The sequence below is a fragment of the Acanthisitta chloris genome, unplaced genomic scaffold (genome assembly GCF_000695815.1).
Source record: "Acanthisitta chloris isolate BGI_N310 unplaced genomic scaffold, ASM69581v1 scaffold27936, whole genome shotgun sequence".
Taxonomy (NCBI): Eukaryota; Metazoa; Chordata; class Aves; order Passeriformes; family Acanthisittidae; genus Acanthisitta; species Acanthisitta chloris.
In genome coordinates this window covers 1,217-17,481 of record NW_008679135.1, presented here as the reverse complement: position 1 = coordinate 17,481, position 16,265 = coordinate 1,217, and the positions used below count along the sequence as shown (strand labels likewise).

Here is a 16,265-nt window from a genome sequence, read left to right as displayed (position 1 = left end):
GCACAGACTCACTGTAGTGAGATGATAGTATGTGGAATCATATAAGATTCGACCTCCTGAAATGCAACAGCTGTGTAATGTTTTTTAAGGAAGTTGTTGCCAGATCTCTGACCCCTGTGTGCTCTTACATCCTGCAAATTCCTAGCACATGGCTTGCAGCACAGCACCCCTGCACTCCCTGCACCCAGACATTGTGGTTAGCTCATTGCTATTTCAGCTGAAGCACAGAGCAAAGCCTCATGCCATGGAATGGACAGCTGCTGCCTTTCTGATGAGTCGCTCTGTCATTGGTGAGTTTGGTCTCATCACATCACGTTCTCTCAGGAGGCACCTGAGAAAGGAGAGACACAGGACAGTCATGAGTACCACATCAGTGTTCCTGTAAGATCACCAGCAGTGTCCTTGCAAAAGGAGGAAACCAGTACATAAAGACCTGCTCCTGAGGGGCAGATTTCCCTTACTGGAAACATTTGGCCTGGGCAAGAATCCCATTTAGGCAGAACAGTGCTGTCTTCAACACTGGCACAGACGGAAAATGAGCACCCCCAGCTCACTGCTGTTGTATCCAATGGTTATGTTTCACAGAGAGCTCAGGAGGGGAACAGGCAGGGCTCTGTGCTGTCCCAAGGACCTGTTAAGGGCCCAGGCAGACCCAGGCACTGCACTTCAGCAGCACTCAGAGTGGGTGATAACATGGACCATTGCTACCAAACAAGGCTCTTGTGATCTGTGCTGAAGCATCTACCAGACCACACCTCTTACTTCCCACTAAAGCAGATGTCAAGCACTAGGACAGATCTGAGTTGTAGTTCACAGAAGTTCATCAGTCCACAATGTACATTGATCAACAGGCCACGTTTTAAGACAGAACCATTTGAAAATCAACTGCCCTTGAACAAACACAAATCATTCATCCAGGCCACAAGACTGTGCTTTTGGAATTGAAAGCTATTGTACTTTTTATCCATGTTAAGTGATGCTACATTTAACACAAATGCTTGCATCTAATTTCAGGCTTAATAAATTGTTTTGAGTATACTCATTACTTCTTACTTTTACTAACAGTGCTACTTCCACAAATATTTAGCAGGGAAAATACTCACCTTGCAAGGTTTCGTTTGGCCTGTGATTTAGAATTTAAAGCAGCATGAATCAGTAACTGGCTGAAAACATCTCTCTGAAAAAACATGTCAGCAAAAATACAATGTAATAAGTAATTTATATTGTTGGTGACAATATCTTGTTTACCAAATTATTAAGTCCACAGCAAGGAAATATATCAACAATAAAAATTAAACAGCTAACCCTGCTAGCAACTGTTTGCAAACAGGATTCAGTCACAAGCACAGCTTAGCTTTTCACTTTCTAAGAATGAAGTGCCCTTGATAAGGCAGGTGCCTAAATGGAGGCTACTGAAAGGGGATTAAGTCACATCAAAAAGTCTTTTCTTGATCTCCTTTACCTGAGCATTGCTGCCTCCCAGTTGGACCAGCTGATAACGGATTGGGTAGAGCAGGTCTACAGCTCGGTCACAATTTCCATTCTCAAACTCTACAAAAGCCTGGCACAGTGGCAACCCCAAACTGGGAGCCAGGGAAAGCTGGTGCTCTTCACGAGGTGCTCTGCAGATTGAAAAAGTGGTTAACTGCCATAAATTTAAAGCATAAATATGTTATGTCAGTGCCAGTCTGTCCCTGTGTGCAGACAAGGTTTTGCTGAACTGCAGAAAGCCTCATGTTTCAGGTACTTCACTTAGATCATATCTTTTGGTGTGACTATGTTACTTTCAGGAGAAGGAAACTGCCCACAAAAGGCACAAGCCCAATCACCACAGACTGCTTTGAGGCCCACGAGCAGCAGTGGATTTTGGCTGGCTCTACGCTTGGGTTTTTCTTTATTCCTTGGGTGCTTGTATCCTAACCCCTCTAGGAGCAGAAGGGGCACACAGCAGCACACCATGCCTGCAGAGCAACACAGCCACTCACCCATGCTGAAAGAAAGTGAGTGAAAAATACAAGTAACCAAACTGTGGCTCTCTGATCTTCAGGCACTACCCACATGGGACACTGTGGAATGTTGTCTTCCTGCTGCTCCAGCAGTCTGACAGTGACCAGGGCCTTGGAGGTTGTGCCGTGTCACTGCTAAAAAGCTGGTTGGCAGTATGAGAAGAGAAGGACTTTCTAGCCCAAGCAATACAGATTATTTCTGGGGATACAGTGCAGAGTTCAATGTTATCGATTCCATCCATGGTCAGATTTTTCTGTAAATTTTCCAACCAAATCTTTTAACACGGAGGAACCTTTGTCAGTGCATGACAGATGTTCATTTTAAATAGTTTGAGACAGTTAATGATGAAAATGACGAAACAGTTCCTCATTTAAATGTTGTTCCCAGCATTTCCATCCATGTAAAATGAGCATGTGATACCAACCACCAGAGAGCACCATGGAACACTGGACAAACAAATTCTCCTTAACTTTAAAGGCCAGGGAAAAAATACTAAGGCAAAGCCAAACACGACTGTTCTTTGTGCCAAATGTTTTGTGACTGCTGTTTTAACATGCACAAATCGCATCTGAGGTATCATTCATGTATTACATATTTGTGACAGACATAAATCAATCCAATCATTAATACAACCCTTCCCCTCACAGCTTGTTTTCTCAAAGAATGACATTAAGCTTTGCAATATTTCAAACTACAGCTAAAAATGTACCTCTGTGTTACTAGAAAAGGCTGAACATGTAGGTGAAAGTAAGAACTGGGTGAAAGCAGCACATATGAACAGATATGTTCATTAAGGTTTCCCTGGTGTGCAGTTTTCTGTGCTTTATGTATACTTATCTAAAGGATATTTGCCATTTCCCACATTAGTCAAATCAGACATACTTAGGCTTGCTTTGACAGCTATTTGTTTTCCTAAGTATTCTGAAAAATTACGTTTATTTGTTATGATTTATGGTTGATAGGTATTATAGACAGGAACAAATAGTGACAATTTCATGTTCTCCTTCCTCTATTTTTAAGGCAAGGGATGCAATAGGTGCTGAAACAGAGGAAAAAAAGGTGTAGTAGGGGGAAGAAATCCATTTAAAGCATCTGTATATCAACCCCTTTGAAATATCAAGGCAATTTACAGTCATTTAAAACACAAAGGAACATGAAAAAAACCTATTGTTTAGATCTAATGCTTAGTCAAATTTTTCAAATAATTTAATTTGAAAGCAAAATATTCTATATTATTACTTTAGCAGCCCTTAATTTTCTGCAGATGTACTTCACAACACATGGCACAGTAGCTATTAGAGCATCACTACCATCTAATGTTCTCTTAATGAAGAACCTGTTAAACCAGAGAAGAAAAGAACCACCATAGGTGGCTGACAGATCTTGTACAATGCTCTTACTAATATACTTTATCCCTGGTACATAATGTAGCTTAGTGTGACCCCACTGAAAGGAAACAGCAACTGTTCAGTGAGTGTTTGTGACCTCAAACACATGCAATTCCTGCTTAACCAGATTCCTTTGCTTACTTGGCAAGTTCCTGAAGAGATGTTAAAAGCTCCTCTGTGGTTTTGTGGTCCTTGGCTCCAAGTGAACACATCAAAAAGTGCACATCATTGAACAGAAGAATGTGATCATTGGTGTGTTTCTTTGTAAGTGCAAGAACATTCTTCCACCTGTCTCCAAGCTTCACACCTAAGAGCAAGAAACATTTCTCTCAATCAAAATAGCACATGCAATAGCATGACTTTTGCAATATACTTTCAGTCACTTGGCGTGAAAAGCATTCCTACTGAACTCAGGAAAACATTCCCTCATGTGGCAAAATGTATGCAATGCTCAGCTGCAGCCTGTGGTATCTGGGGCAAGAGTTTATTGACTGTCAGGAGTTTAGAGCCAATAGTTTATAGACTGCACTGTGTGAGCTTCTGGTTTTATTATGAGATTGCTCATAATGTCTTCTTGCAGGTGAGGCTCACCATGAATCATCTGTAGCAGTCAAAAGGCAGCAGGATAAGATGGATTTAATGAAACACCCAATGCATCTACTGTTTTAGCAGAACAGTGTGAAAATGATGTCTGCCCACTGTGTCCCTGCCACCAACTCTAGTGTATAAACAGGAGCTTCAAAAATTAAGGACAAATGCCACTGAGCTAGGACAATACACAAAAGCCAGAAGCTAATTTGTACAGGCATTGGAATAGTTTGCCCAGGGAGGTGGTGGAGTCACCATCCCTGGAAGTGTTTAAGAGGTGTCTGGATCTGGCACTGGAAGATATAGTTTAAGGGTTACAGCAGTGACAGGTTAACAGTTGGATTGGATGATTTGAGAGGTCTCCTCCAACCCTGTTGAGTCTATGATTCCAGTGTGCACATATTAGCTATTTCAAACAGGACCAAACAGAAGGATAAGGATCTAAGGGGAAGTTTACTTCAAGGAAGCTCTACAGCTTTTTAGAGGCTTATGCACTCAATTGCTCAGCCTCAGATCTCCAGAGACTGTAGAAGTGAAACTGTCAAAAGAAAAATACATGACCTGTGCTACCTTGAGCTGACTGCAATACTACACTAGCATGGAAAATTGAAGCTCTTGGGAAGAATAAAGCTTATGGACATTATTAGGAATTTTACATTGACGCTTTTCTCAAGAGCAGAATTTTCTTCTGGAACACTGACCAAGCTTGTGTGCAATTACATTTAAATACCTCCCCAACAGGCAAGGCAGGAGAGGGGGAAGGCAAAAAGAAAACTGTTTGCCTTACAGTTATAAAAAACAACAGCCAGTGGATATCATACCTTCCAGATGAAGCCTGTAGAGCATGGAACAGTTATCAACTATATCCAGCATGCTGCCGCTCGCCAGGCACCGGGGAGCAATCTGCAAAGCAGGCACTCATAAGCTAGTCACTCAGCTGATGTGCTGGTGGAAACTACTCAGGTAATCAAACTTATTTGCACAGTACAGAATTAATTTTATCCTTCTATTCATTCAGAATTAACCTGTCTTGCAATAGGCCTAATTGCACCTTTCCTGAATGCAGGAGTTTCCAAGGGCAAACACTTAAATTGCTTTAGGTGTGTTGTTTTTCTCAGTAAGTACAGAGAGTCACCAAGGTGTTTTACTTTTTTCCAAACTTATGCCATAAATATTACTTCACTTTCTCAGGGTTAGTCGATAAAAATCTGCCCAGCAGCTTTCTTAATCTTGCAGTATTTTTATAATTTGTGCAAAGATGTTATCTTACCTAACATGACATTGCTAATTTACAGAGACCGTTTTGAAATCCAGACAGTGACTTAGTAACTAACACGTAGACCCAGATCTTTGTAAAGGAACCTTGACTTCATAGGAAAATTGTTTTACAGCCTTCAAAAAAGCACGGATAAGAAACGCAGACAGAACGGGAACCAGTACGACTGTAGCTCTTTCAAATGTAAGGAACACTTCAGCTACGTAACACATGAGTCATTTAGGCATTTAAACCCAAAACTGTTGAGAAATTGTTTCCCTGAGAAACTGTAACAATGGATGTAAACAATACACATATGTACATCACAATCTGAGATAGGTTTCAATCTCACAGAGAAGGAAGAGAACACATATCCTAATCTGAGGAATGTTCTCAGTAAAGAAAAAAGGCTCCTACTCACATGATTGTCATAAATTGTCAGAGCAGCCTCATATTCACCCTGGAAAAGCAAAGGAGGACAGAGTGGTTAATGTTCAGATCCAGCAGCCAGCAGTGACTGGCAGTAACCAAAGACACACATACAATCAACAGATGCCAACAGTGCTTCATGACTGCCATGTGGCTTGATCAAAACAAACCAAGTCAAAGAAACCTTGAGGCATTGAAAGAAGGAATTGGAGTCTAAGGAAAACATGTCTTTTCTAGGCAAAATGATCAGTATGTTGAGGTTTCATTCAGTAATAGACACCAATGCTGGTGTAAGTTACACACGAAGGAGAAAGACAAGGTATTACCCCTCATTCTAATGTTCCTTTCAGGGAAAGGTGGATGCAAAGAGGTGGGAAGAAAAATAGTTTCAAGCAGCCTTCAAAAACATTGTGTAGCTAGAAGGTGGCAAAATAAACAAACTGTTGGACTACTATTGAGAATTATGCTCCTTCTATGTTACTAATACTCAACACAGTGCAGTGACACTGCTTTCTGGCCAAAGTGTGCTGAGTTCTCAAATGTGCCACATTTGCCTCCCGAGTGAGCTGAACCCCACAACTGCCAAGCATTCAATGCAAGGAAATTCTGTGTTGCAACCTGACAGGCTGGGTAAAATTACAACCATTTTTAAATGGTTTAAATGGTAATAAGCATTGCTAACATTAATAATTAATAAGACTGGCAACCTGATTTAGAGCTTACTGCCTCTTTTTTTAGAGCCAGCAAATTTTTGGGCCAGAAAATTAGTACTGAATTTGATAAGCATCTGGTTAATTTTTGCCTGAAAGTTAGAGATCTAAGTTCATCTTTCTAACAAGTAACTGTGCCAAATGTAATTAGTGAGATTATTTGGTCTTCGAATGTGCAATAATTTCACAGCAATATTTGAACATTTTAACAAAGGTCCTGAAACTCTGACCAATGCAATTAGAATTTCTCAACATAACTGTAATAAAGGACTAGCATTGTGCTATTTTATAAAACCAGCCCTTTGAATAGCTGAACCCCCCGTCAATGTTAGCTCTGCCTTCTAACCAGCATTAGATGAATGACCTATCTGGACCATAAAACACCTGCATGAAAATATCCCATACCTTTTCAATGAAGTATAAAGCCCAATGCCAGTAATTATGGCAAGCAAGCATGTCACTGTTCTGGGGAAAAAAAACAGAGAAAAGAGAAATTATTGACAAAACAACTTCCCTTTTAAAGTTATCTAGTCGGATTTTTGTTTCCTTCTTCAGCAACACTGAGTATTTCAGGAAGGACAAAAGAACCAGAACTGTAAATCCACAGGCCAGGTCATTTCTCATTTGGTACACCTGTCCTTGCAGCTATTCAGGGAGACACCTCAAACCCAAGGCCTCCCCACATCATTTTCCAGAGAAGAGTTTCACTTGGGTACCTCAGAAATCATGCTTCTGCAGCACTTGGTTTTTTTGTTAGGAAAAAAATCCGTATCTAGAGCAAGAGTAAGATTTGCCTCATCTAAAATGTAGGCATCTGGCCTAGAGTAACCTCGACAGATAGTGGAGAGAGATACCTCATAAGGGCCATTCATCCCACCCATCTAGACACCTATCTCAGATACAGAGGAATCACTTCTTAAACAGATGTTTTTACTATGTGCTCCAGAAGCTGCACTGGATACCAAACACATTGGCAGCTCATCAGATGAGGTGAATATCTGCTGGACTGTGCCAACTCTGCACTGTCCTTTCCAGCCGGCACCAGAACTTCAAATCTTCTTCCCAACTTCAAGACAATATCACTGCAGTTCATTTCAACGAGGGCATTGAGAATAGACAAACACAAATGTAGTTCTATAATCCTTTGGTGAAAATTAAAACCCTGGAAAGGTTTGTCCCTCTCCTCCTGCTCTCATCCAGTGTAGTAGTTAAACTTCATGTTCTCACAATAGGAAAAACCGTCTTCACTGTCATGGTGACAACCGTAACATCCACTTTTAGGAAGCACAAAGGTTCCCAGAAAGGTCAGAGCTTTGTGGTGCTAAGATAAACATTCTGGCAATTCAAACTTGAGCAACTGAAGTAGTTAAATGTTTAGCATAAACACTGGTATAATCAAGTTTCATATCACACTGCCACTCCAAATGTCATACATTGTCAAAATTACATGAAATCACCTCACTAAATAAAGCAAAACCTTTTTACTGCTGCTAATTTTGAGGTCTGAACAAGACTGAACTGCTAGAGAGGAGTGGGTTTGTAGGTAACTGAAATAAACCAATAGAACAAGGTTATGGGAACTCACCACAACAGCTCAGGAGAAAAACAACTGCCATTTAATAATAAACAGCACTGGCAGAGAGGTGCCTTCTGGTAAGGTAATTTGCCTCTTTGGATTCTGTTCTGAAATGCACATTAAAAACCCATGGCATCTATTGGGATTTTTTTGGGGGGAGCTGGGGGAACAAACAAATGAAGGTACTGTGTAAAGAAAACCTGTACAAAATCTCTATGTGGGAAGTAGAATGATGAACTGAAAGCAGCAGAATTAGCATGGACACTGTGGCAATACAGACAGATGTTCCTGGTCATTAAAAGAAAATAAATAAAAACTTCAAATCACTAGGCCAAATACAAGTTACTCCAATGAAGTGCTCAGACAGACCTGCTTATTTTCGTGGGCTTATAACACTCTGTCCATGATGTTCAAGATGAAAACTACTGTCCAAAAGATGGGATGATGTACATTATCACAGGACAATGCCAGCTGTTACAAACCTTTACTGGGTCAGGCATGGAGGTACATTAGCCAATTCTACTCACTCATACTGCACTTTAACTTACTTGGATAAAGGGTACAGATCACAGAGACCTGCAACTACGCTAAGAAGCAAGAGTTCACAAATTGATTCAGGTCACTGACTGGGGTTTTTAAGGTGTCACCCAAACTGTCAATCCCCTGCATCACTGTTTCGTTAAAACTAGCATATCAAAGGACAAAATTCTTTCTGGGAAATGACAGATGTGAACTTCAAGTAAGAATTTTCTGCCTGCACTTCCAAGCTTGGTATCTGACTGCTTAACTTAAAAAAACAAGTGCAAACCTAGTCTTTCTAGTCTCATTATGCAGCCCTGCTATTTGGGGGAGGTGGAATGGTCAGCTCAGGGGATTCTAAAACAGACTCTTGTGGTTCTAACCAACTCAAACCTCACAGCCTTCTGCTCTAAATATAACAAACTTCATCACTGCAAAAACACATGCTGTCCAACACAAAAATGAAGCTTCACTTACAGCAAAGGACTGTCTGACAGACTAATTAACCTGTTCAATACTCTGAGAGATAGTTTCAAACATGCTGGATATATAAAGTAACTGGTGCACTAGCAAGTAATTAGTACACTAGAAAGGAGACAAAAGCATCATTTCTCTTTTCTGTACAGCTGATCTTCACAAACCCTTCCCCTTCCAGAAGCAAACAAGTATTTTAGGAGTCTTCTAAAACACTTGATTTCACTATGTCATTTCCCACCTCATCCTAGATCCCATCAGATTTAGCCAGGTTCCTCAACTGACTCTCCCTGCTCATCTCAGTCAAAGCAAAAAGCTTGTGAAAATATCAGTGGCCACTTGACTTTTATAACCACACAATAAATCACATATGTACAAATTACCTATCAATAAACCACAAGTTTCACATCTGAGGTTTCACCTGTGTGCCATGGCCATGTCTTTATGACATGAGAAATCCCTACTCAGCTCCACTGGGAGAAAGAACCAATACATGCATGTCCAAACCCCATACTTCCTGAAAAGCACAGTTTGTTAGGCTGCTCCTAGCCAAAGGAAGGCAGAGGACAGCCAGGGTGTGAATCCTGGCCAGTTTTATGATCTCAGCAGTCACAGTAATAATGACTTACAGTGGTCCACAAAGTGTGTCCCTTATCACATACCATTTTTTCCTGCCTCTTGCTTAAAAAGCAGCATGGATGGTAACAGCACCTCAAGGGAGGATTTCTTCTAGTCTGCAAACTCTGCATTGCATGTAACATGTCTGCAGATAGGAAGGAATTGTGTGCAGAGGGGTCAACTTCTGGCCACAGAAGTTAAAGAAGACTTTGTAGGAGCTTCTTCAGAGATGCCATGTGATGTGAATGTTTACCTTCCAGTTGGTTTCAGTTTCCTTCATAAATTCTAAGCCTTTCGTCACCTCTGCTTTCATTTCATTTATGTGAGCTATGGTATGGACAGACCACGCATCTGTCTGGTTTATAGCCAAAGCCTGTGAGTGAAAAAGACAAAACATGATAAACTTTACAAACCCACACATTCATCATTGCTTGCCTAGAAAACGAGACTACTTTTCACTTGCTGAATGTTAAGTACATCCCTGTACCACTCCAACTAACCGTAGCCTGGAAGTCTGATTTGGATAGAAAAGGAAGAAAATGTTTATTGGCAGACTTTACTTCCTAACTTCTACTGCAGGGAGGTGAACACCTGCAAAGCACTTCAAAATGCAGGATTTGATGAAGACTACAATTGACATTTCACTTCAGATATGCATCAGTGAAAGAAATGCATGCACAGGCACTACGTATTCACAGTAGGATGTTAAGGGGTTGGAATGGACTTTAGAGATGATCTAGTCCCAATCCCCCTGCCCTGGGCAGAGACCCCTCCCACCAGAGCAGGTTGCTCAAGGCTTTATCCAACCTGGCTTTGAACACTGCCAGGGTTGGGGCATTTGCAACCTCTCTGGGCAACCTGTGCCAGTGCCTCACCACCCTCGCATTAAGAAACTTCTTCCTACTACCTAATCTAAATTTTCCCCCTTTCAATTTATACCCACTACTCCTTGTTCTATCACTACAGCTCCTCACAAAGAATCCCTCTCAGCTTCTCTGTAGGCCCCTTCAGATACTGGAAGGTTGCTATTCCATGATGTAAAGCCTTGCAGAGCAGTGTATTTCTTCTTCAAAAACATGGCCAGCTCTGAGTATTCAGCCAATTCCTCTTCCTTGCTCCAACAACTCCCACTAGGCTTTAGGCCAAGTGTTAGGGTTTGATGTAACAGAAGTTTGTAAACAACACCCATTAGAGATTAATTGTGTCTGAGACTCCTGGAGGAAAGGGATAATCCTGAGGACTGGAAAAAGCCAAGTATAATTACTATCTGCATAAAAAGGAAACAGGCTGGCTAATATTGATCCCCAGGAACATTGTACAGTTAATTGTTCAATAATCCAGGACAAGCATCTGGGAAAAAAAGGGATGGGGAACCCAAACAGGATGGATTGTCAAGAGCAGACTACATGGAAGAAATCCAACATTCTTTAGTAGGAGTAAGAAGCCAATTGTACATGGGGAAAACAGCAGAGGGGTTGATATATAGTGAGTATAACTTATAGAGGTGCTCTGACCCCATCTGACAAGGCATGCTCCTAAGGCAGGTGAAGGAAGTACAGTCCAGGTGAAACTGCCATGGTGTGGCAGAGCTGTAGGAATCGTTATCAACAGCCTCATGAGCTCTGTGAGCACTTCCATGTTGAGCTTTATCTCTTGCTACTTTGACTAACAACTGGAGGGACTGAGAGTCAGTTCATGGCACTGGCACAAACCACCCCCCAGAGAGAGAGGGGTTTGAGAGTTCTAAAACCTGTTAGCCCCAGTAGCAGGTTACCTCACGGGCCAGCTCCTCAGCACGGTCAAACAGGTTTGTCTCCATGAGTCCAAAGGAGTAGTAGCCCTTCACGTAGCTAACAAAAGGGAAAAAACAGCACATCATCCATTTATAATAGATTTAACTCAGGACTGAAAAATGCTAGAAATAGCATTAAACTCAGAGAGCACTTTTATGCGAAGTGGCAGTTCAGAACTGGCTGTACAGGATCCCCATTCAGCCACACAGGCTCAACATACAGGAAAATTAGGGATGTTAGATGTTCTTACACATATACCTAATACAGTCAATTTAAGAAATATTGAACTGCTACTCTATTTGCAGATTCCTGGATCACAAGACACCACAGGATCTGTTTCTCCTTCTCCAAACATGTGTTGGGGGTTTTGATCTTAAACTCCTATGGCAAAGGGACTACTAAAAAGTGTGGGGTATGTTGCACCTGATTTATTTCAGGGATCAAGATGAATATTGATTATTTTTTCTTGGTCAGCATATCAGTTCACTTGCAATTCAACTCTCCATGCCTGTAAATTTGAGGATAATGGGTACTTGCAAGGTTTTTTCACTTCTAGAAATGCTCGGCCAAAGGGTGTTCCCTCCTGCTTTACAAATAAGTGGACAAAACCTGCACTTCTGTCGCATTGTGTCTAGAAAAGTTTATAAAAATGCTGTCAAAACTGCTAAGATGTCTTACTTCCCTAACAAGTGAAACCAATGTATAGTAGTTAAAAGAAGTCAGTTTTAGATTTTTCTGAGTTGAGGTAACACAGCTAGAAAGATGAGACTCCTGATGCTGCCCCCTGTGCCATGGGGTTGTGGGGCACCTCAGCTGGCTGCACTGCTATGTTAGCATTCAGTCAGTGCTCTCTGCACTGTTGCTGGAAGAAGAAAGGAGCCCAGATTGTGCTGGATATGAAGGTAAATCACACTGGTGTACAGAAGCAGGCATAAAATACTCAGAAAGTTATGGTTGCCTGTGGATTGTCTATTCAGCTCTTTCTAAATGTTACATGTATGCCTTAACTTACACTGTAATGTTAACTTTTACATAACACCAAAAGCTTTCAAATAATAAAGCAGGTCTGAAAGATAAGAATTGTGCCAGGTTAGCTTTTATTAACTATCCGCTTGCCAATAGATTCAGATTTTTAAAGACTGTGCCTCCTGTCAGCCTTTGCTGCACCAGCTGTTGCTGTACACCCCAACATTTTACTTCAGCACTACACTTCGGTATTCCAAGTTACAACTCCTTTCTTCCTTCCACTGTGGTGCTCTATAACCCACAATGTGAGCCCCAAGTGAAGAACTGGACTCACAAAAGCCCAAACAAGTTTTGTCACTGCCCTGGGTGAGGACATGATTTTATCCTGTGTGCTGTACGCCATGTGCTATAGCAGTGAGACACAGCTCACCCAAGAAAAATCCTTCACTACAGTGTCAAGAGGGATACTGGAGACATGTTCCAGCTGTGCTCAAGTTTGATTCACTCCTAAGCCCTTGATTTTTCCCTGCAGGTCTGTTTCCAACAGATCCTGTTACTTAGATGTGTTTGAACTTAAAACCCACAGAGTAGGTGCCAACCAGGTAAAGAGCAATTTCCAACATGAAGGATGACCCACCTGCTTAGTGGAACATCAGGTGTCCAGAAAGGATAAACCCGGGCAACGGAATCTCGCATCTGTGTCTGATATCCCAGGTAGAAATATGTGTCCTGGGAAAACTTGAGGGCTAGCAGATCAGTTGGGTGGCTCTGCAGGATCTGTTCCCATAGATCACAAGCTTTGGGAAGCTGGCTAGAAATAGAAAATTATTTCCATTGCTGAAAGGAGGCTGTAACAGCTGCTACTGTTAGTTCTGAACTCACACTATGCTGAAAAAGAGAAAATTCAACATCAAATGACTTATTTTTTCCTTGAAGGAATTTCTTATTCTTTTTAAAAGTAATAATGGCTTTATCTTCACTTGACACCTTCTGAGAAATCTTTTATAAGAAATGTTCTTGGGTTACACCAAGTCACTGTAACACACAAGGAAAATGAAAAGCAGCTTAAACCATATATCTAAAGATTTTCCTACAGGGCTGAACAGTTCCTACAGAGACCTACCATAATTGATCCAACTTCACATGCACAAAGACACCTTCCCTCTCCTCTAGTGGGAATCAAATCCATAGTGACAGGGCTTCCCTAGCTTCCTCTTTAGCTTGGCTGAGAAGTATGTGAGCTAAACCCATGCTCACCCATTTCTTTGTCAAACCAATAATGAAAGTGAACCATTAGCCCACACTTGCTGCAGTGCACATAGATTTGTCATATGGAATGGAACACTTAGCCTGTGCTTCTGTGCACCCAAGTCTGGACCCTACTGTAGCCAAATACCTCATTTCGTAGTTCTGAACCACATATTCCACTGATGAATCTATGACAGATTTAAAACATGGAGTGCTTAATGCTAGGAACTGGTGGCAATAGAGCACTTTACCTCCTACTGTGCTGCTCACTAACTAGACATGGCACTTACAGAGGAGAGAGGAATTCAGGAACACACAGCAACATCTCACCCCAATCCTGTATCACACAACGCTACTTCCAACCTTTGCCTCCACCTGTGGCTGCTAAAGTTCTTCACAGTTCCTTAACTCAGGTGACAATGGACTCACCCCCTGGCAAACATGTCCAACGCTGACACGTGCAGCTTCTCCCGCTCGGTCAGTGGCTGTGCCTCAGAAAGTGCCACCATTGCTTTCACCGCGCGGTCCAGCCCTTCGTCCAGCCGCACGGAACTGCCAGTGCCAACCAACTCCAAACCATTGGCAATGACATGTCCCATTGCTATGGAAAACAGCACACCACGAGTTGAGCTGTACAGCATTACCTTCATCTCCACATAACACAAGAGGAGCTGAGTATTTTAAGCAAGACTGACTTGCGGTCACAGAGGTCCAGAAAGTCTCCCAAGACTAAAGTTCTCAGAGGCTTTTCACAACAGCTACTTAAATATGATATGGAATGAAAAGAAAAAAAAAAACAAAACAAAAGCATCCTGCGGGCTCTGTATTCTGAGGAATTTCTACAGAATTCCAAAAGTCATCCCCCTGCCCTTGCATAAACAATGTCATTTAAATATCAAGACACCCAGCACCTTCCATGCTTGGAATTAAAGGTTGTACTCACTAAAATTTGGATCTGCTGCTTTTAACTTGGAGAGACACCCTTCAATACCTCCAAGGCTCTCATCACTGGCCCAGGTTGCATACTGTAAGAGAAACAGAGCAAGAGAGGGTTGAGAAACCCTCAACAATATTTGGCTTCTTTTTGTTCTCCCAGACATAAAATTCAAAAGTAAGCAAGGCAATTGACTAACAGACACATGTTGCATTCAGACAGTGTTAGTGCAGTAGAAAAACAGAAAAACTGGGGTTTGTTTCAGATAGTTTGGCCACCATCAGAACCAATTTCCCTGGATTTCTACGTGGTTTATATCAACTGGCTGATTTGCCAATATCAAGAGCAGTGAGCACACCAGCTGAGGCTTCCCACACACACACTTGCACCACCCAGCACAGCCCTCTGTTTGAAAGGTTTTCTGCAGCCTAATTTTGAGGCTCTCCAGCTGACAAGACATTTAAATGCCAACTACAGCAAAGCCTATTTCATGCACGAGTCCCTTCACATCACACTTTCTTACACTTTTCGGTCCTACCTGTGTCAGTGCAGCATCGAAGAGTTTACAGGCTTCATTGCTGGTGGTGGACAGTGCAAGTCCAGCATCCTGCCAGGCCTGCATGACAAACAGACACAAACCTGCTCATTTCACACCCTCATGTTCCAGCCTACACCAACAGAGTTTCAAATTTTCATCAACTATGCTTTTGTAAAAGAAAAGCTGGAAGGACAGTGCAAACAGGCACAGACCTTTTGTTCAGTGGTAGTGACATCTCAGGACTCTATTAATTTGAGTTAGCAGTGGGACTAAAGAAGCAAAAAACTACTAAGTGTAACAGAAGATCTTGGTGGGTTACATATCTCACAACAAGAGAGCCATTCTGAGATCATTACAGCTTTTGGGGAGCGCCTCTGCTGCAGGCATACCTCATGGGGAGCAGAGACATGCTAAGACAGAAAGCTCGGCCTTTTCTAACTGGAATCAACACCTCAAGTAACTTGCAACAATAGCAGATCAAATCCACCAAGTCACTCGAGAAAATCTGGAGCACAGATTCCTACACAAGCCTTACAAAAGTAAGAACATGGGCAATGGATAAAGCTAAAAAGCAAGCCACAGTTGGGCTGCCATAGTTTCCAACAAACCAGCACTGACTGAGGCATGACATCTCCTGGCTGGCTGCTGGAGAATGACAAGAGCTCATTTGACAAGCTGCCCCAAGCCCTTCAGCATTACTTTTACTGCAGTACACAGCAGGGACAGGACAGACATATACCACAAGAAAAGACCTAGGGCTAGCCAATTCAGACTCCTCCTAATGGGGGCTTAGTCCTCGTGGATGCTCCAAGAATTCAGCTCCTCTCATTTTACACTTTAACCTAGCTACTGGCTCTAAAGACCCAACTGTCAAAAATTTTAAGCAACCAAGCAAAGACATCTTTGTTAATACAGCCCAAAGCTTTCCCACTGTGATTGGATTAAAGGCTCACATTCCAGCAGCTGAAGCACTTCAGTCTTCAAATTACAAGCCTGAAAGGCCAGAACTGAATATAAAATTACAAGTTTTCTTTACAATTCATACTATAAGCAGAAAAAGAGTAAAGTCTAGCAGGTAGCAAGGTCAGGCTTGCTACTTATGGGTTATCTTGCACGGTGCCCTGCAGAACAGGCCAGGAGCCACCCCCATCACCAGCCATGAAAAACAAGCTGTTTGGAGCAGCTCTGTGCCACTGCCTGCTCTGCACAACAGCTGGAGGGA

General features: G+C 42.0%; 1 protein-coding gene across 1 annotated transcript; it reads right to left on the bottom strand.

Annotated features, from left to right (window-relative positions):
- Positions 1-237: 237 nt before the first annotated feature.
- TTC38 (tetratricopeptide repeat domain 38) lies at positions 238-15,121 on the bottom strand (the record flags this gene model as incomplete). Its single annotated transcript, XM_009077186.1, has 13 exons — positions 238-331; positions 1,104-1,177; positions 1,463-1,622; positions 3,537-3,702; positions 4,805-4,886; positions 5,660-5,698; positions 6,783-6,842; positions 9,818-9,937; positions 11,339-11,414; positions 12,961-13,134; positions 14,001-14,172; positions 14,515-14,596; positions 15,044-15,121. Coding segments are annotated over 13 exons (1,377 nt in total), but the record flags the coding sequence as incomplete, so codon positions are not given.
- Positions 15,122-16,265: the final 1,144 nt, after the last annotated feature.